The 27,794-nt window shown below is 67.8% G+C and overlaps 3 protein-coding genes across 3 annotated transcripts; 2 read left to right on the forward strand and 1 right to left on the reverse strand.

The window, feature by feature from the left end:
* The first annotated feature begins 209 nt into the window (after window positions 1–209).
* On the forward strand, window positions 210–13,964 carry OBSL1 (obscurin like cytoskeletal adaptor 1). The gene is made up of 21 exons (XM_032190033.1): window positions 210–1,248; window positions 1,821–2,090; window positions 2,192–2,452; window positions 2,686–2,991; window positions 3,120–3,392; window positions 3,485–3,760; window positions 3,927–4,199; window positions 6,425–6,697; window positions 6,929–7,204; window positions 7,284–7,556; window positions 7,770–8,045; window positions 8,138–8,413; window positions 8,627–8,902; window positions 11,167–11,436; window positions 11,524–11,790; window positions 12,005–12,271; window positions 12,489–12,601; window positions 12,720–12,873; window positions 12,952–13,113; window positions 13,250–13,747; window positions 13,957–13,964. The coding sequence occupies exons 1-21, from the start codon at window positions 210–212 to the stop codon at window positions 13,962–13,964; spliced, it is 6,087 nt and encodes a 2,028-aa protein (XP_032045924.1).
* A 322-nt stretch (window positions 13,965–14,286) lies between these two features.
* Window positions 14,287–19,514, reverse strand: TMEM198 (transmembrane protein 198). Its single transcript, XM_032189578.1, has 5 exons — window positions 19,500–19,514; window positions 16,860–17,113; window positions 16,155–16,730; window positions 15,867–16,057; window positions 14,287–15,633 (listed from the first exon to the last, which is right to left on the reverse strand). Exons 2-5 carry the CDS (start codon window positions 17,023–17,025, stop codon window positions 15,487–15,489), a joined length of 1,080 nt encoding a protein of 359 aa, XP_032045469.1. The 5' UTR covers window positions 17,026–17,113; window positions 19,500–19,514; the 3' UTR covers window positions 14,287–15,486.
* Window positions 19,515–22,545: 3,031 nt separating this feature from the next.
* CHPF (chondroitin polymerizing factor) lies at window positions 22,546–27,522 on the forward strand. Its single transcript, XM_032190625.1, has 4 exons — window positions 22,546–22,916; window positions 23,950–24,514; window positions 24,769–24,951; window positions 25,292–27,522. Exons 1-4 carry the CDS (start codon window positions 22,546–22,548, stop codon window positions 26,552–26,554), a joined length of 2,382 nt encoding a protein of 793 aa, XP_032046516.1. The 3' UTR covers window positions 26,555–27,522.
* Window positions 27,523–27,794: the final 272 nt, after the last annotated feature.

Raw genomic sequence — 27,794 nt, forward strand, 5'->3', positions numbered from 1 at the left:
CAGTCCTTCCTCGGCCGTCCCCATCCCCAGCACCCCAGGGCGCAGCGAGCGGCTGCCTGCGCCCCTCTGGGCAGGGTCCCCTCTCTGCCCCTGGGCTCAGTGGCTCCACAATGCTCCACGCCGGTCCCTCTGCCGCAGCCTGAGCCCCCTCCCTGCTCTCTGCGCCCCCAGGCTGATGCTGCCCGCTGCCCTCCTGCCTTGAGCCGGCGATGGAGGGGCTTGGGGGAGCCCCCCGGTTCCTGGCCTACCCGCGCGCCTTCACGGTGCAAAGCGGCGCCGACGCCGTCCTGAGGTGCCAGATCATGGGCGAGCCCCGCCCGAGCATCCTCTGGGAGAAGGACAAGGCCCCGATCGAGCCCTCGGGACGCTTCCACGTGGAGGCCGAGGGGAACGTGTACAGCCTGCTGGTGTCCCGGGTCACGCCCCAGGACAGCGGCCTCTACGTCTGCAAGGCCAAGAACAGCGTTGGCGAGACCTACGCCGCGGCCACGCTCAAAGTGGAGGCGGGGGAGTCGCAGCAGGAGGAGGATGAGGAGGATGAGGAGGAGGAAGGCTGCCCGGGCAGCCAGGCACCCACCTTCCTGGTCGGGCCCTCGTCGCTGCGGGTGTGCCGGGGGGAGGACGTGACCTTCTCCTGCCGGGTGTCCGGGCAGCCCTGCCCGCTGCTGGAGTGGGAGAAGGACGGGCACAAGCTCGGCGACCTCTTCGAGAGCAGCCACTTCGCGGTGGGGCAGGCGCCGGAGGACTGGCACTTCCTCAAGCTGTTCGGTGCCCGGCCCCCGGACGCGGGGGTCTACGTGTGCCGGGCACGCAGCGGCTCCCAGGAGGCCCTGGCTGCGGCCGTGCTCCTGGTGGAGCCACGGGCGACGGATGGGACCCCCGGGGGCTCCCCCTCCAACGGCCCCCAGCTGCTGGCCGAGCCACAGTCGCGGCGGCACCGGCACACGGGGTCTGACACCTGGGCTCCGGTGCCCAACGGGGTGCCGGGGGCCAAGGCGTTCGCTGTGAGCGCAGGGAAGCACGCCAAGTTTCGCTGCTACGTCACCGGCAAGCCCAAGCCGGAGATCATCTGGCAGAAGGACGGCAAGGCCCTGGCCCCGAGCCGCCGGCACCTCATCTACGAGGACCGGGAGGGCTACTTCATCCTGAAGGTGCTGTACTGCAAGCCCCAGGACCAGGGGCTGTACATCTGCACCGCCTCCAACACGGCCGGGCAGACCCTCAGCGCCGTGCAGCTCCGGGTGAAGGGTAGGTGCGCGCCCTGGGATGGGTTTGTGGGGTCAGGGTTTGCCGGGCAGGCATCTGTGTGTGCCGGGGCACCTGGGGAGCACGCAGCACCGTGGAGTCCCTCCCAGATGGGGCTGTGGGACCGTGGCTATGGGACCATCCCTGCCCCGCACCTCCCTTGTGCCCAGCACTGCCCTGCTCCCCGCACCGTGCTGGGTGCCCGCTCCTGCAGCCCCAACAACTCGCTGCCGAGGTGCCGGTGGTGGCATCCTTTTGTTTCCCCAGTCCATGCTGTGCTTCAGCACGGGGAGGCTTTGCTTCCTGAGGCTCCGGGTGCTCCCCATACCAAATTCCTCCTCCCCAGCTGCTGCGACCCAAAATAGCTGTCGGGAGCAGGGGTCTGCCGTCTGCCACCCCCGCAGCCGTGCTCCTGACACGGGAGGAATGCGGGGGCCCTGCACACGTGGGTGCTCACACTCGGCGAGCAGGACGTGGGCGCAGCCTCCCGGGGGTGGGCAGGCTGGTGGCGGTGGTGCCTGGTGCCCAGGGAGGTGGTCAGGAGGGTGCTCAGCGCCCGTCTCTCCCGGCGGCAGAGCACCGGGTGCGGTTCCAGGTGCAGCTGGAGGACGTGGAGGTGTCGGAGCGGGAGGACGCGGTGCTGGAGTGCCACGTGCCGCTGGAGACCATCCCCACCGCCTGGTTCCTGGAGGACCGGGAGCTGCAGCCCAGCCACAAGTATGTGATGGAGGACCACGGCGTGGTGCGGCGCCTGACCATCCGCGACGCCCGCACCGACGACGACGGCATCTACCTCTGCCAGATGAAGGACAAGGGGCGCAGCATCGCAGAGGTCTCCGTCCGAGGTGACTGTTTTCCACCACCTCCTCCTCAGTCCCAGCCCTGCTCCTTGCTCTCCAGCCAGCCCAGCCCGCTCCCCAGCGTCCTCACACGTCTCTTCTCCTAGGGGTGATTGTGAAGAGGCTGCCGCGGAAGCTGGACGTGATGGAGGGGGAGAACGCGGCTTTCTGCGTGGAGACGCGGGAGGCGGTGGAGGGGATCTGCTGGAGCCACAATGGGCTGCAGCTGCACGAGACACCCCGCATCGTGCTGAAGAGCTTCGGCAGGACGCACCTCCTGGTGCTGGTGCACGTCACCCGCGAGGACGCCGGCGTCATCTCCTTCACCATCGGGGAGTCGCAGACGTCCTCCCAGCTCCGCGTCAAGTGTAAGGGCCAGGCTGCATGGAACAGCCCCGCACCCTCCATGCACCGGGGGCTGACACGGGGGAGAGGTGGGATGGCTGCGGTGGCACTTTGGGGACAAGGTTTTGAGCATGGCTCTAGACTCGTTGGCAGGCTGCAGAGCCCCATCAGCGCCCCTGTGCTGCACTGGAGCACACCCCAGTGAAAAATGCTGCCTGGGAGCCCCCCTGCAGCCAACGCAGGCCGTGTGTTGCAGGTGTGAAGCGCGACCCCCCCAGCGCGCCGGTGGCGGCCCAGATGAGCACGGAGCAGAGCAACGCGGCCCTGCTGACGTGGTGCCCCGCGCCCGACGTGCACCACCGCCCGCCCAGCACCTACGTCCTGGAGCGCCGGGAGGCGGCGGGCGGTGAGTGGGTGCAGTGCCTCACCACCGAGCTGGCCGGCCGGGTGCAGGTGCTGGGCGACAGCGTGCCCCGCGAGGCCGACTACTGCTTCCGCGTCTGCGCCGTCAACAGGCACGGCCGCAGCGGCCCCGTGGAGTTCCCCGGATCCGTGCATCTCGGTGAGGGCGCAGAGCCCCTTGGGGACCCTTTTGGGGCTGTGGGGTGCCCCGCGTCCCGCAGCGTGGGAGCTGTGTGTGGGTGATGGCTGCTGGCAGGCTGCCGGAGCTGAGCTCCTGCTGTGCTGCAGCCCCCGCGGCTCGCCTGGAGAGGGGCTTGCAGGACGCGTGGGTGCGGGACGGCGAGGACGCACGCTTCTCCCTGGAGCTGTCGGCCTCGGTGCAGGGCGCCTGGTTCCTGAATGGCGTGAGGCTGGGGGAGGAGGAGGGTGGCCGGTACGGCGTGCAGCACTGCAGGATGGAGCACTCGCTGCTGATCCGGGGAGCACAGCTGGCCGAGAGCGATGCCACGGTCACCTTCGTGGCCGGCAGTGTGCGGGACTCGGCCACGCTGCACGTGCAAGGTGAGCAGGCACTCACCCTGGGGTCCTGTGAGTGAAAGAGCAGCAGGTGGGGAGCTGCCCCTAATGTTTTTATCCTCTGCACTGGCTCCCAGCCCCGCCAGCCCGCATTGCCCCGGTACCTGAAGCCCAGCGGCTCCAGGAGCTGCCGGCAGGGCTGCCGGTGCTGCTGGAGTGCGAGGTGTCCCCGGAGGGAGCCCCCGTCCGCTGGCTGAAGGACGGCGAGGCCGTGCCCCTGGACGGTGTTATCGCCATGCAGCAGGAGGGCTGCGTGCGGAGGCTGCTCATCCGCTCGGCCACCCCTGCAGACGCCGGCACCTACACCTGCGACACCGGGGACGACGCCGTGAGCTTCGTGGTGACCGTGACGGGTGAGCTGGGCACCGCGGGCATGAGCTTGGGTGTGACTTCATGTGTCCTGCCCCTCTCCTTATCCCCCGGGGTCCTGGTGGCAGGGCTGGGAGCTGCCACCACAGCAGCACTTGGCACATGTGGCACACTTTGAGTGCCCACACTGAGCCCCCTGTCCCTGGGCAGAGGCGCCGGTGAGGATCGTCAGCTCCAACGAGGGTTTCCCCCACGCCTACACGGCCGGGCAGCGCGTGGAGCTGTGGTGCCAGCTGTCCCGTGCCGAGGCCCCGGTGTGCTGGTACAAGGACGGGGAGGAGGTGGAGGAGGGCGAGAGCCTGGTGCTGGAGCGCGAGGGGACACGGTGCCGGCTGGTGCTGCCCTGCGCCCGGCCGCAGGACGCGGGAGAGTTCGTCTGCGATGCGGGCGGCGACTCCGTCTTCTACACCATCACCGTGGCAGGTGGGTGCGTGGGGACACATCCCGGGGTGGTGCATGGCCAGAACCAAAGGGGAAAGATGTTGGTGGCATGTCAGAGATGCTCCTGGTGCATGTTCAGCAGCACACCCATTGGGCAGGGGGCTCTGTGGCAGCTTTGGTGTGTAAAACCACCGGGACTGGCAGCAAACCGGGCAGCTTACCGGTCACCCTGCAGCCCTGCGGGCTGGCACCCAGCATCCCCGCGCTGGGGCGTTTGCTGCCCGGTAAACAAAACCTCCCTCAAGGGCCTAAAAATAGTGGGTAGGAGCACCGGCACCTGGCGTGGGGTGACTCGCAGCTGGAGGCTGAGCTGACGGACAGCGTTAATTGCTGACCTAAAAATTAGTGGTTGCTTGGATACTGGCGATCCGGCCGGGTCTGCTGCCTGCACGCGGGGCCGGCACCACGCAGCGGCTCCCCCGGCCGCAGGGGGGGTGCTGGCACGGGTGGGTGGCGGCTCAGATGGTAAAAGATAATGAAACCCGAAAAGGAGTGAAAGGCTTCCTGTTGCTGGCCCCAAAACACACAATCCTGCAGACGCAGGAAGGGCACGGGGGCAGAGGGAAAGCCTGGTGGCAGGGCAGTCTGAGGGCAGAGATAAAAGCACTCCGCAACAGCAGGAGGTGGCTGCAGGGGGAAGTTCATGGCAGGGGATGGAGGTGCACGGTGTGACGGGTGATAGGAGAGGCTGGGAGAAACAGCAAAATGGTAGCTGCTGGGAGGGGGAAGAAGGAAGGGATTTTAGCATGATGGAGACAAAATCACCCACGGAAAGGACAGGCAGTGGCTGGAGTGCTTGGGATGCAGGAGGCACCGTCCGTGCCGCAGCATTTTGGTGCATGGGGAGTTCAGCTCCCGTAAGGCCAGGGAGGGGAAGCACCAGCTGCTGCAGCTCGGCCTTTCAGCCCGGCAGCTTGGCATGCCTCAGGCTCAAAGGGTCTTAGGGAGCCCGGCTCGGTTAGCTCGAAGCTGGGTCACCGGGTAACGGGTACCAGTGTCAGCGGGGCGCGAGGGGTGCCGCAGCCTGGGGCTGTGCCCGCTCTGGCACGGGGGCAGGTTTGGCTGGGGGCAGTGGTGCTGCTGCTGTGGCACGCTTGGACTCCCCCAGGCATCCCAGCTATCCCCCGGGCTGCTGCAGCGCACGAGCCCAGCTGCCCACAGCCCCACCAGCTCCGGGTTTTCTGGTGGCTGCCAGGTGCTGGGGGTCCCTGGGACCATCAGTGTGGCTGGGGCATCGCCCCCTCCTCCTTCAAGTAGGGCTTCATGTGGAGCCCTCCAGGAGGTGGCTGTGGGTGGATTTGCACCGTGGCTGTGCTTCCTCAGCTTCAGAGGCTTTTGTTTGTGGGCCCCATTTCCACCTCTGGTCCCCGTGCTGGAGCTCTCAGCCCGTCTCACTCCGCCTGGCCCCGCCGTGGGCTCGCTGCCCGCTTCCCAAGGGATTAACACCGCCCGCTGCTCTGAGAGGGCTCTGGGGGCATGGGGAAATAGCGGGCCCAAGCAGGAGGTCGGGGGGTTTCAGGTTCAATGTCCCCAGCGACGTGATGGCTTTTAGCAGCCCCTCTGGGCAGGGAGCCGCGGGGCGTTTGATCGGGGCTCGGGGCGGATGCGGGCTCGGCGTGGTGCAGGTCGGCCCCTGCGAGCTGGCCGCCTGCCACTGCTGCCCTGTGGTGCGCTGCCGAGTGCCGGCACCGAGCCCTGACGGGGCCAAAAACCCCTCAGATGGTGGCAGATAGGACATCCAGCACGGGGCCGGGACAAGGGCAGGTCGCTGTGCCGGGTGCTTTAGTGCCAGCCGTGCCCCGTGCCGCCTGCGGCTGTGCTGAGCGCCTGCGGTACGGCCCTGGCCAAATACAGCCCGCTGCAACTGGGGACGTGGTGGTGGGAGCACCCGTGGCCACACAGGGGCCGCATCCTGACCTCCTGAAGGCTTCTCAGCAGGGTGTCCTGGGTGAGCAGGAGGGATGGGGATTGGCACCACGCAGGGATTTACAGCCAGGCTGGGAGCTGGGGTGCCAGAGGGGTGAGAGCAGAGGGAGCCCCGGGGCAGGGCAGCACAACGCTTGTGCCATGCAGGACATGGATCAGGTGGTGGCTTCCAGCTTTAAAAGCAGTGAGCAGGCGAAGCCATTGCCCCACGCAGGGGGTTGCATTGCCCCACCGTCAGCTCGGGTTGATCGCCCCGTGCTGAGCCCCCTGTCCCCGGGCAGAGGCGCCGGTGAGGATCGTCAGCTCCAACGAGGGTTTCCCCCACGCCTACACGGCCGGGCAGCGCGTGGAGCTGTGGTGCCAGCTGTCCCGTGCCGAGGCCACGGTGTGCTGGTACAAGGACGGGGAGGAGGTGGAGGAGGGCGAGAGCCTGGTGCTGGAGCGCGAGGGGACACGGTGCCGGCTGGTGCTGCCCTGTGCCCGGCCGCAGGACGCGGGAGAGTTTGTCTGCGACGTGGGTGGCGACTCCGTCTTCTACACCATCACTGTGGCAGGTGGGTGCGCGGCACAGGGGCACCCTGCCCTTCTCCTCCTGCCCTTGCTTCCCCCTTTATTGTCTGCACTGTCTCCCTGCTGTCCCACTGCAGGATGCAGCAGCTGCAGCTCCTCGGCAGGTCCGGCTGCTCCATCTCCTGCTGGAGCAACCCAGAGCCCCCACAGCCCACCCTGTTTGTGGGCCAGGCATGGGGACTCAGCCCCAGCCCCAATCCTCTTGGTTCCCCCAGCCCCACCAGCCCGCATCGCCCCGGTGCCCAAAGCCCAGCGGCTCCAGGAGGTGCCGGCGGGGCTGCCGGTGCTGCTGGGGTGCGAGGTGTCCCCGGAGGGAGCCCCCGTGCGCTGGCTGAAGGATGGCGAGGCCGTGGAGCCCTCCGAGACCGTGGCCATCCAGTCGGAGGGATGCCTGAGGAGGCTGCACATCCCCACCGCCGCGCTGTCGGACTCGGGGACGTACACCTGCGATGCCGGGGACGATGCCACCAGCTTCAGGGTGACTGTGATCGGTGAGCTGCTGGGGGTGACATGGGGCATGGGGCTCACGCACTGCCTTGTCAGCGCACTGAGCCCCCTGTCCCCGGGCAGAGGCGCCGGTGAGGATCGTCAGCTCCAACGAGGGGGCCCCCCACGCCTACACGGCCGGGCAGCGCGTGGAGCTGTGGTGCCAGCTGTCCCGTGCTGAGGTCCCAGTGTGCTGGTACAAGGACGGGCAGGAGGTGGAGGAGGGCGAGAGCCTGGTGCTGGAGCGCGAGGGGCCACGGTGCCGGCTGGTGCTGCCCTGCGCCCAGCTGCAGGACACAGGAGAGTTCATCTGTGAAGCTGGGGACACCTCTGTGTCCTACCACGTTGTGGTGGCAGGTTGGTGGCACAGCTGGGATGCCATAGGAAGGGGAAGCTGGGCTGCAACATGTGCCCTTTGCTCCTGGCCTCCAGCGGCTCTGTCCCCATGTGCTGGGCGGAGAGGCTGTGACCAGCACCTGCACAGCTCCGGGGATGGGGACACAGGTGAGGGTAAGCAGTGGGAGTAGCAGCATGGCGAGCAGCTCTCACCCTTTCTTTGTGCCCTGCCAGAGCCACGAGTCAGGATCCTGCACCCCGCGCAGCGCTCGCTGGAGCTGGCGGTGCAGGCGCCGGGGCGCGTGGAGCTGCGGTGCGAGCTGTCCGTGCCCGACGCCCCCGTGCGCTGGTTCAAGGACGGGCTGGAGGTGGACGAGTCCCACAACCTGCGGCTGCTGGCGGAGGGCGCCCGGCGCTGCCTCCTCATCCCCAGGAGCAGCGCGGAGGACACGGGCGAGTACATCTGCGAGAGCAAGGACGAGGCCGTCTCCTTCGACGTCAAGGTGTCAGGTCAGTGGGGAGCAGGGAGCAGGGAGCCCTTCCCAGCCCGGCTGAGGCTGACCGGCTCCTGCCTGGAGCTGTGGGTGCCGCTGTGCTTGCAGAGCCCCCGGTGATGATCCTGCAGCCGCGGAGACCTCCCCCCGTTGTGAAGGCCTCCCCGGGGGACACGGTGACGCTGGCCTGCGAGCTGTCCCGCGCGGACGCGCCCGTGCACTGGGCCAAGGAGGGCGTCAGGCTGGAGGCTGGGGGCAGCCTGGTGCTGGAGGAGGAGGGCGCCCAGCGGCGCCTGCTCATCCCCGCTGCTCGAGCCGAGCACTCCGGCAGATACGTGTGTGATGCTGGCGATGACACGGTCACCTTCACCGTCCAAGTGTCTGGTGAGCGAGGGGCTGGGGCATGGGAGCTGGGCGTGTGCACATGGGGTGCCATGCACCCATGGATTCGGGGGGCTGTGGTGGTGGGTGGTGGGGTCCTCCCCTCAGCACCCTGGCCGTGGGCAGCCCCCTGGCACAGCTCCCCACGGGCCAGGCCTCGCACGAGGGGCTCCTGGCCGTGGTTAATGGTAGCTGTGGTGCTGAGCGGTGCCGCAGCCCCCCCCGTCAGGATTCTGGAGAGGGACGCGCTGCTGACCCGCCGGCGCTGCCGGGCCATGGAGGACCTGGTGCTGGAGGTGCTCCTCTCGCACGCCCACGGGGAGGTGAAGTGGTACAAGGACGGGGAGAAGCTGCAGGACACGGGGCACGTGCGGCTGGAGGAGGACGGGGCGCGCCGCTCGCTCGTCATCCTGGGTGCCACGGGTGGGGATGCGGGGGAGTACCTCTGCGACACCCGTGACGACAGCATCACCTTCTGCGTCTCTGTGGAAGGTGAGGGGGAGCTCCCTCGCGGGACGGCACCACCCACGGCTGCAGTGGGTCCTCCCAAGGGTGCACTGGGTGCTGGCAGAGGCTGAATGCTCAGGATGAGGCGCAGGGAGCCTTCCTCTGCCCCGACCCCGCAACGTCACCCTGCAGCCGGAGCTCCCGGTGTCACACCGCGTCTCTCTCCAGCCCCAGAGCCGCCGGTGACCATCGTGGGGAACACGGGCGCCACGGAGCACCGCTGCCTGGTGGCCGGGGAGGACCTGGTGCTGGCCTGCGAGCTGTCCCGGCCCGATGCCGCCGTGCGCTGGCTGCGGGACGGCCGGGAGGTGCAGCTGGGGGAGCGGGTGCAGGCGGTGTCCCGCGGGGTGCTGCGGGAGCTCACGGTGCGGGCGGCACAGCCCGGGGACTCGGGGTGCTATGTCTGCGACGCTGCCAGCGACCGCATGGTGACGAGCGTGGAGGTGGCAGGTGAGAGGGCGGGTGTCCCTCGCTCCCCGGGTGCTCCTGAGGTTAACCCAGTGCCGGAGAGGGGAGGGGACAGCTCTGTGACCTGCTGCTGGTGGCAGGGGACAGGGTAGCAGCACCAGGGGACGGGGGGAGCCCTGTCCCCAAGTCCTGCTGGAGCTGTCGGCGAGGAAGGGGCATGTCAGGGCCGTCAGACGCGTACCTCCTGGCTCCCCAGGCAGGCGCTGGTTAAATTTATCCTTGGCCGGCTCCCAGGCGCCTCTCCTCCTGCTCTGGCTGCCAAGGGCTGAGCTCAGCCCCAGACTTTATCAGCTGGGGATAGCGGGCCGTGCGGGTGGGAGGGGGGTGGCGCAGGCAGGTATCCCTGATCCCAACAAGGCGCTTGGGCTGGGGAGGGGGTGGAAATTAATGGCCCCGACCCAGCAGCTGGGCTGCCTGTGCAGGGGGGGATGCAGGAGCGGGCTCTGTCAGCATTCCTGCCTGGGGCCCCGTTGCTGGGGGGAGCTTAGCTGCCAGACGTGGCCAGCCTGCCACAGACACCCCCAGTCAGCCCCGCTGTGACCCACAGCAACCCCCAGTGTCTCAGGCACCCCACAGCTGCTGGCACTGTCACCCCACTGCCCCTGCTCTGTGGTGACGTGCTGTGGCACTTCAGCAGTCCCCACCATCAGCAGCACTGCCCTGTCCCTGCGCTGGTCACCCCTGACCCGTGCCACGTCCCCTGCTCTCCACAGCACAGCCCGTGCGCATCCTGAACAAGGAGGAGGCGCAGAGCCCGCTGGAGGTGCTGGAGGGGGACAGCGTCACGCTGGTGGCCCGGCTGTCCCCGGAGACGGCGGCGGCGCGGTGGCAGAAGGACGGGCAGACGCTGCGCTCAGGCGGGCGGCTGCTGGTGTGCAGCGAGGGCCCTGCACGCAGCCTCACCATCAAGCAAGCGGAGCTGGGCGACGCCGGCGTCTTCCTCTGCGATGCTGGTGACGACGAGGTGAACTTCACGCTGCACGTCAAGGGTAAGCCTGCAAAGGTGTCCCCTGAGGGGGCAGGAATGGTGTTCCTTGTCCCAACACCAAGCTGAGCCCCTGCTCCCTGTCACAGAGGCGCCCGTGCTGTTCGTGAACAAGCAGGAGGAGCGGGAGAAGCTGCTGGTGCTGGAGGGCGGCAGCGCCGTGCTCTCCGCCGTGGTGTCCAAGGAGCGAGCCGATGTCACCTGGCTGGGTCCCCAGCAGCACGTGGTGGCCGGCGAGCGCTGCCAGCTGCGGCAGGACGGCCGCGTGCACAGCCTGGTCCTCTGCAACGTGGCCAAGGAGGATGCCGGTGTCTACACCTGCCTGTCCCCTAATGACCAGATGCAGTTCGACGTCAGTGTCAGGGGTGAGCATCGCTGGGGGGGACGCACCACGGTGCAGGGTGGGGACCCTCCTGCTGATGCATGGGCCCGGCTGTGCAGAGCTGCAGGTGAAGTTCCTGCGCGGCCTCTCGGACGTGCGCGCGCGGCAGGGCGAGACGGTGGTGCTGTGGTGTGAGCTGTGCAAGGCCAGGGGCGACGTGGTGTGGCTGAAGGACGGGCGGCCGCTGGCACCCGACACCCGCCGGGAGATCAGGGTGCAGGGGCGAGAGCGCTCGCTGGTGCTGAGCCGTTTGGGGCCCGAGGACGCCGGCGAGTACTGCTGCGAGTCCAATGATGACCGGACTCTGGCCACGCTGACGGTGCAGGGTGAGCACCAGCCCCCTGCATGGGGACCCCCAAAACTCCTGCACCCGCCCTGTGCCGGGGGGCACCTGCCCTGACGCCCCCGCTGCAGTGCCCAGGGTGGTGGAGATCATCGCGGAGCTGCACAGCCTGACGGTGCTGGAGGGGGACGACGCCACCTTCAAGTGCATGGTGTCCCCCGAGGACGTGGCCGTGGCGTGGCAGCTGAACGGGCAGCCCGTGGTCCCCAGCGAGCGGCTGCTGGTGGCCAGGAGCGGGCTGTGCCACAGCCTCACCATCCGGCGCTGCCAGCCGGCCGACGCGGCCACCGTGACGGCCAACGCCGAGGGGCTGCTGAGCACGGCCCGGCTGAGCGTGCAAGGTGAGCGTGAAGGGGATGAAGGGACGGACCCACATGGGCAGCCCCGGGGCCGCACGCTGACCCCGTGCCCGCACCTTGTCCCTGCAGAGGCGCAGGTGCTGTTCGTGCAGAAGCTGCAGGACGTGGTGGCGGAGGAGGAGCAGGACGCGTGCCTGGAGGTGGAGGTGAGCCACGAGGCGGCCGAGGTGCAGTGGCTGAAGCAGGGCGTCCTCCTCCAGCCCAGCGGCAAGCACCAGCTGCAGGAATCAGGGCGCCGGCGCACCCTCACCATCCGCAGCGTCAGCCCCTCCGACCGCGGCACCTACCGCTGCGAGAGCCTGCACGACCGCACGCAGGCCAAGCTCAGCGTGGAGCGTGAGTGCCGCCGGGCCCCGCGGGGACGGGGACGGGGATGGGGGCACCTCCTGCTGCAGGGATGCTGCAGGGAAGGGCTGTGCTCGGACAGGGAGGTGGGCAGAGGGATGGGCAGAGGGAAGGCAGCTGGATGTGGGGCTTGCTCCAGCAAGGACTGGGAGATGGAGGATCAGGGGCATGGGTGAGCACCGCTCATCAGCGTGGTCCCTCGCAGCCCGGAAGGTGTCAATCCGGAGGCCTCTGGCAGACGTGGAGACCTTCGAGAAGGAGACGGCCACCTTCCTCCTGGAGCTGTCCCATACCGGCGTGGCCGGGGTGTGGGCACGGGGCGGCGTGCGGGTGAAGCCCAGCAGCACGTGCCGGATCAGTGCCACGGGCTGCACGCACAGCCTGACGCTGGAGGGGCTCACGCTGCAGGACTCGGGCACCATCACCTTCACCACCGACACCCTGCGCTGCAGCGCCCGCCTGATCGTGAGGGGTACGGCACTGGGGGACACGGGGACACAGCACTGCCTGTCCTCCAGCTGGGGAGGTGGCAGCGCTCAGCAGGGACACTCCGGGCACGTGGGGAGCTTGCCCATAGCGGTGCCTGGAAGCCCTACGATGAGATCCCCAGGCACCGCTCCACATCCCTGCACCCCAAAGCCAAAACCTTTCTCCCCTGGAGCACTCCACCCTGTGTCCTCTCCCCTCAGAGCCTCCCATCACCATGCTGAAGCTCCCGTGGGATCAGGGGGTCCCGGAGTCGGGGGTCGCCACCTTTGAGTGCGAGCTGTCTCGCCCCACCGCCGAGGTGAAGTGGCTCAAGGTGAGCGCCCACAACCACCCTGTCCAGGCTGACAGCAGCACCCTCATCCCCCAGCTGGGGCTGTGGGCAGGGCAGGGGGGACACACAGCCCTCCTGACACTCCTTGACCCCTTGACAGGACGGCAGGGAGCTGCGGCCGGGGCCCCACTGCCGCATCTACTCGGTGGGTCGGCGCCGCCTCCTGCAGCTCAGCTGCTGCGAGCTGCCCGACGCCGGGGTCTACACCTGCGATGCGGGTGACTGCCAGGCCTCCGCCACACTGCACGTCCACGGTACGGCCCCTGGGCACCCTCTCTCCTCCAAGGTGCTGGCTGCCCGCCCGGTCCCAGCACCCTGCCCCTGTCCCGCAGAGCACCAGGTGCGTGTGGTGCAGGAGCTGCAGGACGCCCGGCTGCGGGAGGGTGACAATGCCGTCTTCACGTGTGAGGTGTCCCACGGGGACGTGGCAGGCGAGTGGTTCCGCGACGGGGAGAAGATCAAGGTGTCCAGCACGGTGAAGATACGGCAAGAAGGTGCCGCATGCACCCCGCACCGGGCAGCCTGCGTGCCCCGTTTTGGGGCTGGGAGAGCTCCGCTTGGTGTGGATTGTAGGGCCGGGCAGGGTCCCAGCACCCTGCTTACTGCGGTGCCCATCTCCACCCCCCGCAGGGCCCCGGCACTTCTTGCTGCTCTGCGCCGTGCGCCCTGAGGACGCGGGACGCATCCGTTTTGTGGCCAGGACGGCCGCCTCGGAGGCCAGCCTGCAGGTGGAAGGTAGAGTGTGCGCGGGGTGGCTGGGCTCCAGCGCCGTGGTGGTGACATGGTCGGCCCGTGGGGTCCCCGTGCTGATGTCCCTGCCCCGTGGGGTCCCCGTACTGATGTCCCTGCCCCGCACGCCAGCGCTGCCCATCAGGATCGTGAAGCCGCTGCGGGACAAGACGGTGCTGGCGCGGCACAAGGCGACGCTGGAGTGCACCGTGTCGCACGCCCGGGGCCGCGTGCGCTGGCTGCGCGGGGACACCGAGATCTTTGCCGGGGACAAGTACGAGATCTGCAACCTGGACTGCTACCGCACGCTCATCATCCACCGCGTGGGCCCCGAGGACGAGGACTCGTACACCTGCGACGCCTTCGATGACCGCTCCACCGCGCGGCTCCTCGTGGAGGGTGAGCGGGGAGGGGGCCCCACGGGGACAGGGTCACACTGGGAGCCCCCAGCAGTGACCCCACGGCCTCCCTGGCTCCTGTGCCCACCCCTGGCACCCTGCCCTCACCCACCGTCGCTTGGAGGGGCTGATGCCTGGCGTGGTGCCTTGTTGGGACACCCCGTGTGTGCCCACTACCCCCACGGATGCTGACTGGCTCTGTGCCCGCAGGGAGCTAGGAGCCGGGATGCAGCGCGGGGGCTGCGTGCAGATGGGCGGACAGATGGCAGTGCTGGGAGACAGGGTCGCATTTCCCCCGGGAGGCACAGACACAGGGAGACCATCTCCATCCTGCTCCGGCCCCATGGCTCTGCATTAAACAGCCTTTTTTTTCCTGACGTGGCTTCTTCCTCCCCAGCGCTGGGTCCCAGACCAGCACAGCCAGGTAGCAGGTCCCCACGGGGCACAGGCCTCGGGGTCCCTCTCCCCCCTGCCCCCCGGCGCAGCCCCCACCGTGGCACGCCGGCTCCGAAAGGCTCTTTACTGTGCGGCCGTGGCCTCAGCAGCGTTTGGCACATTTACAAAAGAGGCTGGGAAGGGGGACGGCGGCGCGGCGCTGCGGACACGGTGTGGCAGAAACATGCAGCTCCTGGGGCAGCAGCCGGGGATGAGACAGCACCCCGGGGTGGGGGGGGCACCCTGCTCTGGTCCCACTGCCGTCCTGCCTGCGGGGAAGTCCTGGCTCACTCCGTAATAAATTAATACAAATCACAGCAAGAGAAGTATGTACAAGGCAGGAGCCTCTGTCCGCAGCAGCGCTCTGGGCAGGGGCTCCTGCCCTGCCCCGCAGAGGTGCTGCCCCCAGGCCCCCCCAGCCGCTACAAAATCCAGTCGCCAGCAGCACCACGATGGCCTCTGGTGCTGTGGGGGTCCCTGAGGCAGCCCGGCCTCACCCAAAAGCTGCATCCCTCGTCCTGTCTCCCACCAAAACCTTTGAGGGAGATGTACGTGGTGCCCCACCAGCGCAGTTCATGCCGGATGGGTGCTGCCTGCTGCCCGGTGCCTCCACCCCACGGCACCATCCCCACGGGGACCGCTGGGCCCAGGCAGCTGCTGCCCCAGGACTGCCCTGGTCCAGCCCAGGAAAAGCGAGGAGGGGCAGGCAAAGCTGCTCTGGGGGCAGGAAGGGTGGCTAGGGCAGGGGGGCCCTAAGGAGGCAGGTTTTGGGGAGCGCTGCCCGGGGGCTGCTCTTGGGGCTGGGGTGGGATGGGGCGCACATGCTCGGGGGTCACTCGGGGCGAGGGCTCGGAGAGGCGCTCTCTGAGACAGAGACGCGGGGCACAGGCACTTGGGGAGTTGCTGTGGGGGCACGACGGGGAGGGAACAGGCACGGGGAGCTGCTCTGGGGGACGGGGGGCTCGAGTATGGGGAGGGAGGTGTGAGGGTGCAGGACGAGCCTGGGCCATGGAGAAAGGCGCAGCAGAGCCGCTCGCACCGCGCCCCACGAGTCCGCGGGTGCTCGTGTCCCCAGTCCTTGGGCTCAGTCCCTGCCCAAGGGTGTCCCCAGCACCGCTGGACCCGCGGGCATCCTGGGCTCGCCTAGCCAAGTCCCACGCTGCCCCGACAAGGGTCTCCGTCCGCAGCCTCCACTACCCCGGGGCCGCACACGGCCGCCCGAGGCCGAAGGAGCAGCCCCGCGTGTCCCTGGGGTCTGCGGGAGCGGGCTGGGGTGCTGGTGTCGCTCGAGGTCACCGGGTTGGCTTATACCCGCACAGCGGGGCCGGAGCCCGTGGTGAGGGGCACGGTGGAGCTGCAGTCATAGTCCAGGTCCACCACGGCGTGGGAGCTGGCCATCAGGCTGGTGAGGGACGGGCCCGTCTGCCGCTCCCGGAAACTCTGGATGTAGCTCTGCGTGGGAGAGGGGGCAGAAGAGAAGGTCAGGGGGCTCTGCTCCCGGCCCGCTCCATCCCGCGCCACCCCAGCCCACCCCAAGCTCTGCCAGCCCCCAAACCCAGCGCCCCCAGCCCAGCACACGCTGCTGGCCCTTGGGCACCTCTCCCCTTGCGCCCCAGCCCACCCGCGTGGAGAAGGAAGGGGCGGCCGAGGCCCGGGGAGATCTCTACCCTGGGCGCGGGACTCACTGGGGAGAGCACGTCCCCATCGAAGCGGCGCACGGGGTTGGGCTTGCGGCGGTAGGCGGGCTCGGGCGGGTGTGCCTTGTGCTGGTGTGGCGGCGGGTGGTGGGGCCGCCGCTTCTTCTTCTTCTCCTTTCGGTCCTCCCGCTGCTTGATGCGCATCAGCTGCACGCGGCGCTGCTGCCGGCTGATGATCACTGCGGGGCAAGGGGGGCGGTCAGCGCTGCATCCCAAAACACCGCGTCCAGCCCCTCCCCGTCGCCGTTTTTACTCCCCGCCCCGTCCCCTGCGCACCTTCAGTGTGAGAGTAGCCCTCGGCCGTGACCTTCCACTGGACCAGGACGCCCAGCGTGGTGAGCAGCGGCCAGACGCCCAGGATGACCCAGCTGTACCAGCACACGGGGCGCGCGGGGGCCACCTTGATGCGCTCGTAGATGTACTGCACCAGGAGGAAGAGCTCGATGAAGTAGTCGACGGTGACGGTCATGATGGCGCTGCCGAAGACGGCGGTGGAGAGGGTGGTGAAGAAGCGCTGCCACTGCAGGGTGAGCACGGCGAAGAGCATCCCCACGCCCAGCAGCAGCGCGATGGGGATCCAGACGGTGGGCGGGTGGTAGAACTGCTCCATCACCACCAGCGTGGCCACCGCCAGCAGCAGCCCCAGCAGCAGCCCCACCATGAAGAGGCCGACGCTGCGCACCAGCATGGTGACCAGCCCGCACAGCACCCCGATGCCCAGCCCGATGCCCACCGACGCCTCCACGCTCAGCTGCGTGTCCAGCACCCGCTCCTTGTAGCACAGCATGAAGATGATGATGGAGCCGAACATCAGCCCCGTCAGGAACATGACGGCCTTGAAGCAGCGGTACCCTGCGGAGAGACCCCCACCGTCAGCGGGGCCACGGCCAGCCCCGCGCCCCACCGCCTCCACGGGGACCACGAGGGCAAATATCGCCTTTCCGCCCCTCGCCCCGCTCTCTGCTCGCCCCGGCGGCTCACCGAAGAAGCAGTAGATGATGCCGAAGAGGCAGCACATGGCGCACACCACCGAGGGCACCACCTGGTAGCGACGCTCGATCTCCTGCTGGCAGCTGTGCGCCCACTCCTGGCCCGTGTCGTGCGGCGGCAGCAGCTTGAAGCGCAGCGTCTGCACGGTTGCAGTCATGGCTCTGGGAACTCTTGGGGATGGCGTCAAAACCTCCGCTCCTGCCCCATGGCTTGCGGGCAACGCTGCGCCCTGGCACCGGCTCCAGCTGGAGAGAGAGAGGGGGAGAAAGGGGATGTGGGCACCGCTGGCAAGCGCTCACTGGGCTGGGGAGAAAGGGAGCTGGGAACAGCAGCGGGGCCGTGCTGCCGCCCTGGCGCCGAGCAGGAGCTGGCCATCGCCCAGAAGGTGGCTGCAAGGATGCTGCGTCCCCGGGAGGCCGTGCCCGTCCCCGGGGAGCTTTGTGGCTCGCGTGCTGCGCCTCGTAACCCGCCCGCAGCTCCCATTTCCTGCCCCCGGCTCCCGCGTGTCCTCTCCCTGCTAGATGAGAGAGACTTTTACTACCTGGTATTTTCTGCCTGCGAAGTAATTATGCTCAGTAATTAAGTCACCCCTCAATCTTCTATTTTTATAGGCCAAACAGATTGAGCTCTTAACGCTTGTACTCTAAGGCATTTTCACCAATCCCCTAATCATATTTCTGGCTATTTTTCATCCCCGCTCCAGCTCCTAGCGTCCTCAGAGAACAGCAGGTCCCCGCACCAGACCCAGCCCTCCCACGCCGACCTGCGGGGGCCCACGGGGAGCTGCTGCCCCTTCCCCACGACCCCACGCACCGCTCCCACATAGCCCCAGGGCTTCCCCCAGCGTGGGCACACCACAGCCACGCTGCCCACAGCCGTGCCAGGACACTGAGCAGGAGGACCCGGGGGCCCCCGCAGTGCCTCCACAGACGGAGGGGTCATAATCCCTCGCAAAGACTGATCCAGCTCCAGCCTAAGCCCAATTAAGCCTGCTGTCTGCCCGCTCCCACCTGGAGGCCGCTCCAGCATCTCTTTGTTCCCCTGGCGCGCTTCCAGGCTCGGTTTGTTTGGGATCAGCCTAATGTCACCACTTGTCCCCGCGCCAGCTCCGTCCTTCCGAGTGCCACGTTACAGCAGCCAGCTCGGGGCCGGCCACAACAGCAACCACCCCACCAAGTTACTGGGAAGGGCCCGGGAAGAGGGCACAGGCTGCAATTACGCCACGTCTCCCCCCCTGCCCTGAACACGGGCAGCTCACGACGAGGCGAGGACGCCCTCCCACGCAGGACCTGCGGTGACTTCAGTGCCTCTCTGTCATCTCTTTGTGGGGCCGGCACGGGCTCGGGCTCTCCAGCAGCAGCCCCAGCTGCCAGTGCTGCCGCCAGCCTTGCGCCCTGTGCTTTAATCCCCCCGAGGCTCCACTTTGTTCCTCTCTGTGCATGTCGCCTCCTCCCCAGGGCAGCAATCGGGCACATTTCCTTGCTGCCCTCTCACCCCATCCTTGCACCACTGGATCCCACTTCCACCAGCCCCTTTATTTGGGGATAAACCACGGTCGGGCCAGGCAGGGCAGGGCAAACCCTCCCGGAGCAGGCTGCGAGGGAGGGCTGAGCACAGCGCCTAATCCCGGGGGGATCAGGGGGGCTGCCTAAGCCCCTCTCTCCATCCCGGGGGAGGACGCTAAGCAGGATTGGACTTTAACCGCTGAGCCCGGGCGCGACGCCCGATGGCGCGGTGCGGGGCAGGAGGAGGGCAGGCAGCCCCGCGCCCCCTGACCCACGCGTGGCCGTGCCCCCGGGGGTCGGGGCGCAGGCAGCGATGCAGGCAGCACTGCAGCGGCTGCGGCGCCCATTGGCGCGGGCAGTGTTGCTAGGGGAGCCCAGCGCCTGCTCATTGGCGCCGGCAGCGCTCGCCCACCTGCTGCCACCCCACGGGCCCCCACGCTGCCCCCGCTGCCCCTACAGCGCCGTGCCCCCGCCGTGCAGCCCCCAGCCCCCCGCAGCCCCCTGCTAGGGCCTCGCTGCCCCACGCCTGTCCCTGTTCGGCTCCCCCCCGGCCGTGCCACACAGCCCAGTGCCCCCCGCCCTACTGGGGGCCACGCAGCCCCATCCAGCCCCAATTCCCACGCGTGGGCACCCCACGGGGGGGCACCCCAAAAGCGTCCCCATCCCAATTTAGCCCGGCACCGGGCTCCGGCTGCCGCGGGCACCACGGGCGGGGGGGCTGCCCCCCGGCCCCGCTCCCGGGGGTCCCCACGGGGGTGCCCACGGGGGTCCCCACGCGCGCCCCCCGCCGCCCCCTCCCCGCTGCCGGCCCCCCGTTGTGCTGGGCGCGGCGTCGCTCCGCCAGGGCCGCAAGGGCTGCCGGGCCGCCCCGCGCCGCCCCGCTCCGCCCCGCTCTTTGTTCGGCCCCGGGGCCGCCGCCAGCCCCCGGCCCGGCTGCACCGCCCCGCCCGGCGGCACCCCCGGGGGCACCGGCACCGCCCCGGCGCCCAGCGCACCCCCCCCGGGGGCCGCCCTCCCGCCGCCGCCGCCCCCCCGGGGGCCGCTCCCAGCCCGGGGGCCGCCGCCCGTGCCCGGTCCCCGCTCCCCGCCGCCCCCCTCCCGCCCGCCCCCCCCCCCAGCCCCGCACCTCCGCTCCCGGCCCCGCAGCGGCGGCGGCCCCGCGGTGCGCGGCGCTCTCGGCCCCGGGCCCCGGCCCCGCGCATGGTGCTGAGCGGACAGCTCCGCCTGACGTCACGGGGCGGGGCTTGGGGAGAGGGGGCGGGGCTTGGAGGAAAGGGGGCGGGGCTTGGAGGAAGGGGGCGGGGCTTGCGGGAGGGGGCGGGGCTTGGCCCGTGGGGGTGAATGGGGTGGGCAGTGGGGTGGGTGATGGGGTGGGTGATGGGGTGGGTAGTGGGATATGCCCCAGGACACGTGCTGGGGAGTGTCGCCATGCTGTGTGCACGGCGTGGTGCTGCTTGTGCTGCTCTGTGCGCTGCGCAGGGTGCGCCTCGTGGCCTTACACTAAAAGGCAAGAGGTCTAGGTTAGAGGCTAGGAGGGAATTCTGCACTCGGGGTGATGAGGCACTGGGGCAGGCTGCCCCAAGAGAAGCAGTGAGCAAGAGAAGCAGAGAAGCACCAGGTGCCCCATCGCTGGAGGTGTTCAAGGCCATGTTGGATGAGTCCTTGAGCAGCCTGATCTAGTAGGTGGCATCCCTAACCAATGGCAGGGGGTTGGAACTGAATGGTCTTTAAGGCCCCTTGCAACCCAACCCGTCCTGTGATGCTGTGATGGTGGGAGGTGGCTGCACAGGCTGTGGGCCCTAGGCTCCGTGCTAAGGGGACAGAGCGGTGCTGAGCACAGGGGGCACAGTGCAGGGCTGGGGTGTGAAAACTGCAGGGGTACGGTACCTGGGGCGTGCAGGGAAAGACACACTATGGACGTCCATAGTAGGTGCAGGGCACACATGGCCCCACAGTACAAGGTGGCCTGGCCCAGGGCCATGGGGAATTTGACACACAGGGCGTTTAACAAAGCAGGTTAGGTGCACATCCGGAGGCTGCCCGCCCCTGCAAGAGCCCGGCAGAGGCAGGCACAGGGTGTAAATGGCAGAGCACGGGGCTCTGCAGGGACAGAACCCCCCTGGGCTTGCATCTCCCGGCTGTGGCTCTGAGACCCCCGGGCACGGCCCCTCCTGGCAGGGAGCAGGCTCTTGGCAGCGACAGCCGTTCCCTGGCAGCCCCCCGCAGCCCCGTGCCAGCCCGAGACAAAGCGCGGAGCTGCAGCTGGCGGGGGCTGCAGGGGCTGCCAGAGGAACGGCAAAGCTGCCTGGGGGCTGCTTCCCCCCAAGAGCTCCTCGGGGCCGTGCTTGGGTCCCTTACCTCGGCCACTGCCTGGTGTGTGGGGAGAGACGGAGCCTGGAGCTGCAGGGAGAGCACGGCTGGAAGGCTGCGAGGGCAGGGGAGGCTGCCCCAAGACTTGTCAGCTGGCACGAGCCTTGCCGTGCCTGTGGCTTTGTCTCCATTCAGCTTTCCTAACTCAGAGTCCTGTTTGTGAAGGCTTCGTGCTCCTGGCCCCTACCTGCAAGCCCAGATCAGCAGCAACACTTTCAGAATGACCCCTCCCTGCTCCCCTTTTCCCATCACAAGTGTAAAATTATCAGGGTTCGTGTAAGGCAATCGATATTAGCTATTTTAATCTGGGAAGGAAATCAAAAGTATCTATTTCTATTGCGCTTCCTTGTGTACAGAAAACAAAGGCAACTCTGGCTGTTTACAACCACGCTTGCTTTCTGGCCGTTTCCCATGGAAAATCTCTGCTCATTTCTGCATCTCTTCCCTCTTGGCATCTCCCAGCCCTGCCGTGCTCCCACTGTTTGTGTTTTTGATGTGCTCTTTGTTAAGCTGCTCTCCATGTGGCTGCCTCTGCCTCCTGCTATTCAGGGGAACCAGGCCCGTGAAACGAGCTGCACTTGGGCAATGCGGTTGTTCAGCCTGGAGAGGAGGAGGCTCAGGGGCGACCTTATTGTGGTCCACAGGTACCTTAAAGGAGGCTGCAGTGAGGTGGGGTTGGTCTGTTGTCCCGTGTGCCTGGTGAGGGTGGACATTAGGTGGTCAGGTTGGACATTAGGTGGTGAGGTTGGGCATTAGGTGGTGAGAGTGGACGTTAGGTGGTGAGGTTGGACGTTAGGTGGTCAGGTTGGACATTAGGTGGTCAGGGTGGATGTTGGGTGGTGAGGTTGGATGTTAGGTGGTAAGGATGGGCATTATCACAGAATTTCTAGGTTGGAAGAGACCTCAAGATCATCGAATCCAACCTCTAACCTAACGCTAGCAGTCCCCACTAAACCATATCCCTAAGCTCTACATCTAAACGTCTTTTGAAGACTTCCAGGGATGGTGACTCCACCACTTCCGTGGGCAGCCTGTTCCAATGCCTAACAACCCTTTCGATAAAGAAGTTCTTCCTAACTTCTAATTAGGTGGTGAGGTTGGACATTAGGTGGTCAGGTTGGACATTAAATGGTGAGGTTGGACTGTTAGGTGGTGAGGGTGGATATTAGGTGGTGAGGGTGGATGTTGGATGGTGAAGGTGGATGTTAGGTGGTAAGGTTGGACATTAGGTGGTGAGGTTGGACGTTAGGTGGTGAGTTTGGACACTAGAGGTCAGGTTGGATGTTGGGTGTTCAGGTTGGACTTTAGGAAGAACTTTTTTATGGAAAGGTTTGTTAGGCATTGGGCTGGGCTGTGCAGTGCAGCGCTGGTCTTTAAACCTGGAGGTCTTTAAAAGACGTGTAGCTGTAGAGCTCAGTGATACGATTTAGTGTCAGACCGGTCGGTGTTAGGTCAGAGGCTGGACTGGGGGCTCCCGGGGTGCCGTGCACCCTATCTAACTGTGCCTGTCCCTGTGTGTCTGTGTGGCTCTGTGCCTCCGCGCGCCCCCCGCGCAGGCCGTGCAACCGCCTCTGTCTCCTAGCAACCGCCATCCCCTTCCCCCCCCCTCCCCGCGCTCCGTGACGCGCTGCGGGCGGGCGCCTCCCATTGGCGGCGGGCGGCGGTGACGCGGCGGGGCGGGGCGCGGGGGTGACACGTCGGACGGCGGCGCCGCCAGCGCCCGCGGGAGCCGCCCCCCGGTCCCGGCCCCGGTCCCGGTCCCAGGTCCCCGTCCCCGGTCCCCGTCCCGCGCCGCCCCCGCCATGCGCCTGTCCCTGCTGCTGTCGCTGCTGCGCCCCGCGGGCCCGGTGGCCATCGGCGTGTCGCTGGGCTTCACGCTCAGCCTGCTCAGCGTCACCTGGGTGGAGGAGCCCTGCGGGGCGCCGCCGCGCACCGACGCCCGCCCGCGCTCCGCCGCCGCCTCAGCCTCAGCCTCCTCCTCCTCCTCCTCCTCAGCCGCCGCCGGCTCGCCGCTGGGCCCCGTGGGCGGCCCGCAGGACGGCGGGAGGCACAACGGCAACGCGGCCCGCAGGCCCAACGCCGTGCCCGCCGGGCTGGGCGCCGAGAGCTGGGAGCCGCGCGTCGTGCCGTACAGACCGCCCAGCCCCGGCAGGGCCGCCAAGAAGGCCGTCAGGTGCGGGGCGGGACCGGGACCGGGACGGGGACGGGGACAGGGGGCGGGAATGGGGGCGCTGGGGGCGAGCTGCAGCTGCCGGGGGGCTGCTGCCCTCGGGTCATCCCCCTGGGGGCTGCTGGGGGGCTCCTCGGGGGACCTGAGCTACAGCAGTGCCCCAGGACCCCTCCCTGTGTCCTCTTCCCTGTGACCCTTCTCCAGGACCCTTCCCCATAACCTTTCCCCATGGCCTCTTTCCCCTTAACCCTTCCCCATAGCCCGTTTCCCCGTGACCCTTTTCCATAACCCCTCCCCATGACCGCTTCCCCATAGCGTCTTCCCATGGCCCCTTTCCTATGACCCTTCCCCATGACCTCCCCCTGTGACCCTTGCCTGTAACCCTTTCCTGTGACCCTTCCTCATAACTTCTCCCCGTATCTTCCTCCCTGTGACCCTTGCCCATAACCCTTTCCCCGTGTCCTCCTCCCTGTGACCCTTCCCCATGCCCCCTTCTCCATAACCTCTCCTCACAACCTCTCCCCTTCTCCCCCTCCCGTGACCCTTTCCCCGTGACCCTTTCCCCGTGACCCTTTCCCCGTGACCGCCTCCCGCTGCCTCCCCCTGCCCACCACCGCTGGGGCGCCTCATCCCCGCAGTGCAAAGGTTGCGGGGCCGGGCGCAGCACGCTCTGCACGACGCCCAGCCCTTGTAGGGCCGCGTCCCTGCGGTGGCGTGTCCCCAGCCCTCACCCCGCCGATGGCACGGCGCGGGCGGTGAAAGGGCCTCCTTGTCCCCGCCGGGGGGTGGGCGGACGGGGGGGGAGCCGTGGGGCTGAATGGGGCCAGTGTGTGAGCCGAGGCAGCGTGGGAGCCGGGGGGGGGTCGCTTCCTGCCTCGGGGCCGGCTGGAAGAATTAAACCTGGAAGTCATTGTGAGCGCGGCAGCTGGGGGCGGCTGCGCCCTCCCGGTGCCAGCAGCTGGGCTGCGGCCACGCTCCCCCGTCGGAGCCTCGCGCCCGGCGCCGCGGGGGCTCAGGGGTGCTGTCCCTCCCGCAGGACCCGGTACATCAGCACGGAGCTGGGGATGCGGCAGCGGCTGTTGGTGGGCGTGCTGACCTCCAAGAGCACGCTGGGCACGCTGGCGGTGGCCGTGAACCGCACGCTGGCCCACCGCCTGGAGCGCCTGGTGTACTTCACGGGCACGCGGGGCCGCAAGGTGCCCCACGGCATGACGGTGGTGACCCACGGCGACGAGCGGCCCATCTGGAACATGTACCAGACCGTCAGGTACCTGCTGGAGCACTACGTCAACGACTTCGACTGGTTCTTCCTGGTGCAGGACGACACCTACACCGAGGCGCACCGCATCAACCGCCTGGTCGCACACCTCAGCATCGACACCCTCCTCTACCTGGGCCGCCCCGAGGAGTTCATCGGCGGGGACACCGACGGGCGCTACTGCTACGGGGGCTTCGGGTACCTGCTGTCCCGCAGCCTCCTCCTGCGCCTGCAGCCCCACCTGGAGTCCTGCCGCAACGACATCCTCAGCTCCCGGCCCGACGAGTGGCTGGGGCGCTGCATCATCGACCACACGGCCGTCAGCTGCACTGAGGAGCACGAGGTGGGTCCTGTGACGGAGATGGGCTCTGAGAGCCTGATCCCTGCCTGCTCAGCCTGGCACGGGCTGCCGCTCTCCCTTTCCTTGCTGTCACGGAGCAGAGCCCCCTGGCAGCGTCTCACGGGTGCTGCCCACTCCCCAGGGCCATGGGACCAGCCCTCGTGTGCTGCTTTCCTTGGGGCTTGCCGTGCTTGCTTGTGTCGGGGTGGGGTTGTGGGTCTGGGTTGGCCGTAACCTCTCTCCCCGTGCTGACGCAGGGCCTGCTTTACCAATACTTTGAGCTGGGGAAGAATGTGAACCCCGAGCATGAGACCGACCACCGTTTCCAGAGCGCCTTCACCGTCCACCCTGTGCTGGATCCTGTCCAGATGTACCGGCTGCACAAGTACTTTGCCCAGGTGGAGCTGGAGAGGACGTACCTGGAGATAGAGCAGCTCCAGGTGAGATGGGGCTTGGTTGGGAGGATCTGGGCTCTTCCTGCCATCACTTCCTGGCATCACCCAGCTTTCTGCTCTAGTGTGAGGGCTTTCTGACCTGCAGCTGCTCTGCGGTGTGATCAGCTCAGCTTCTGTGGCTGCAGTGGTGTCAAGAGAGCAGCTTTGGGCCCAGATGGGTGCTGGGGCTAGGGCGATTGAGGGTGCTGGAGCTGGCAGGGTGCTGAGGTCTGCTGGTAGAGGTGGCACGGGCTGGGACAAGGTGCAGATCCTGCTGCTGAAGGTGGCGTGCTGTGCATGCTTCTATGCACACTTCTCTCTAACTCCTCTGTGTCTCTCCTTGCAGCTGGAAATCCAGAACGCCAGCAGCCTGTCCGCCGACGGGGACCACAGCGCCACGTGGCCTGTGGGCATCCCTCCCCCGTTCCAGCCCAAAACCCGCTTCGAGGTCCTGCGCTGGGACTACTTCACAGAGGATCAGGTCTACGCTTGCGTGGACGGCTCCCCCAAGTGCGAGCTGCAGGGTGTGGACCTGGCGGACGTGGCCGACGTGGTGGCCACGGCCATGGAGGAGCTGAACCGCAAGTACCAGCCGGTGCTGCACGTCCGCAAGCAGCAGCTGGTGAACGGGTACCGGCGCTTCGACCCCACGCGCGGCATGGAGTACACGCTGGACCTGCAGGTGGAGGTGGTGACGCAGAAGGGGCACAGCCGCTCCGTCACCAAGCGCGTGCACCTGGTGCGGCCCCTCAGCGAGGTGGAGATCATCCCCATGCCCTACGTGACGGAGGCCAGCCGCATCAACGTCATCCTGCCGCTCACGGCGCACGACCGCGACCACGCCGCGCGCTTCCTGGAGACCTACGCCGCAGCCGCCTTCGAGAGCAACGAGAACGCCGTGCTCACCTTCCTCTTCATCTACGACCCCTTCGAGGCCCAGCAGGTGACCCAGAACGACATCTTTGCCCCCGTGAAGGCGCAGATCACCGAGTACGAGCGCAAGTACGCCGGGGTGAAGATCCCCTGGATCAGCGTGAAGACGGACGCCCCCTCCCAGATCAAGGTCATGGACATCATCTCCAAGAAGCACCCCGTGGACACGCTGTTCTTCGTGGCGGGCGTGGGCACGGAGGTCACCGTCGACTTCCTGAACCGCTGCCGGATGAACACCATCAACAACTGGCAGGTCTTCTTCCCCATCCACTTCCAGGGCTACAACCCCGCCGTCGCCTACCACAACCAGGTGCCTCCCCCCACGCTGGACCTGCTGCGGGACGCGGGGCGCTTCGACCGCGACGTCTTCCACGAGGCCTGCTTCTACAACGCCGACTACATGGCGGCGCGCACCCGCATGGCCGGCGACGTGCAGGAGAACGAGGACATCCTGGAGACCCTGGACATCTACGACATGTTCATCAAGTACTCCAACCTGCACGTCTTCCGCGCCGTGGAGCCTGCCCTGCTGCAGCGCTACCGGCACCAGGCCTGCAACCCGCGGCTCAGCGAGGAGATCTACCACCGCTGCGTGCAGAGCAGCCTGGAGGGCGTCGGGTCCCGCTCCCAGCTCGCCATGGTGCTCTTCGAGCAGGAGCAGGGGAACAGCACCTGAGCCCGGGGCGCGGAGGGGCTGGCCCTGCCCAGCCTGCCTGCCCGCCCCGCCTGACCTGCTGCCCAAAATCTGTCTTCCTCCTTCCGCTGCGGCTGTGGAGAGCGGCCTCAATGCTGCCCGGGCAGGGCTGGGGTTTGCCAGCATGGGGTGAGCCGAGCTGAGCTCTGGGACCCCCGCGTCCTCACCCCAAGCAGTGCCGGCCGCTGCCTCGCTCGCCGCTGGCCCGGCGGGGAGGAGCGGAGCCGCGCTGCCCCTTGCTTTGCCCTGCGAACTGCTCCACCTCCGGCTGCTGCAGGACACTGAGACCCCACAGCGGGGCTGTGGCTGCCGCCAGGGACCAGCCGGGGCTGGGGCAGATCCCACACACGTCTCCCCTTTCCCCCCCCAGTGCAGGGCTGTTCCTGGTGCTCATTCGGCTCTCCTGGCACCCTCTGGCAGAAGGGACTGGAGCGTCGGCCCTGTGCTGCGGGGAGGGCTGCCTCCCTGTGCCCGTGCAGCCCTGAACAGTGGGACCGGCCCCCAAAAAAAGCAATAACGAGGTTGGTTTTAGCGTATGCCACTTGGCAGGGAGACAGCTGCCTGAGCGCCCCTGGCTGCTGGGGCGGGGGGGAGCTGTGGCCCCCAGGGGCGCAGGGAGTGCTCCTGCCGTGTTCGTGTACCGTGAGCTGCTCCCCATGGGAACCCTGACCCGGGCCGCCTCGGCCTTCGCAGTATCCGTAGGACAAGGGAGGTCGCAGCCCTCCGACAGGAGCCGTCCCTGCCCGTGGGACGTGCCCCCAGGCCGTGCTGCCCCCCTGCTGCCCCTCGGGCCCCTGCTGTGCTCCCCGGGCTGAGGGGCTCCAGGGGCGGTTCAGCTGCGCATCTCCTAAGGAGAAAGCGACTGAGGAGCTGCTCTGTGCTCCTGGATTGTATTTAATAGTGGGGAGAGGGGGTGGGGGGTGTTTACACTAATAAAATGGAGAGATGGACGCCTGCCTCCGCCTGGTTCTTCCCTGGGGCACTGCTGCTGAGTGTGTGAGGGGCTCGGGCACACCCTGCGGGGTGAGGGGTTGTTTCGTTCTGGGGCTGTACCCAGGGGTGCAGAGCTCGGGCTGTGCTGTGCCATCCCTGGTGCCCTAAATTCCCGCAGGACTGGCTTGCAGGCCTTCATGAAACAGCATTATAAGGGAGTTTAATTGTTCCCTCGGGAGGGCTGTCTGTGTAGCGCAGGACCCGCAGCCCACCTTGTGGCAGCAGCCAG

Source organism: Aythya fuligula, chromosome 6, assembly GCF_009819795.1.
Source record: "Aythya fuligula isolate bAytFul2 chromosome 6, bAytFul2.pri, whole genome shotgun sequence".
Classification (NCBI taxonomy): domain Eukaryota; kingdom Metazoa; phylum Chordata; class Aves; order Anseriformes; family Anatidae; genus Aythya; species Aythya fuligula.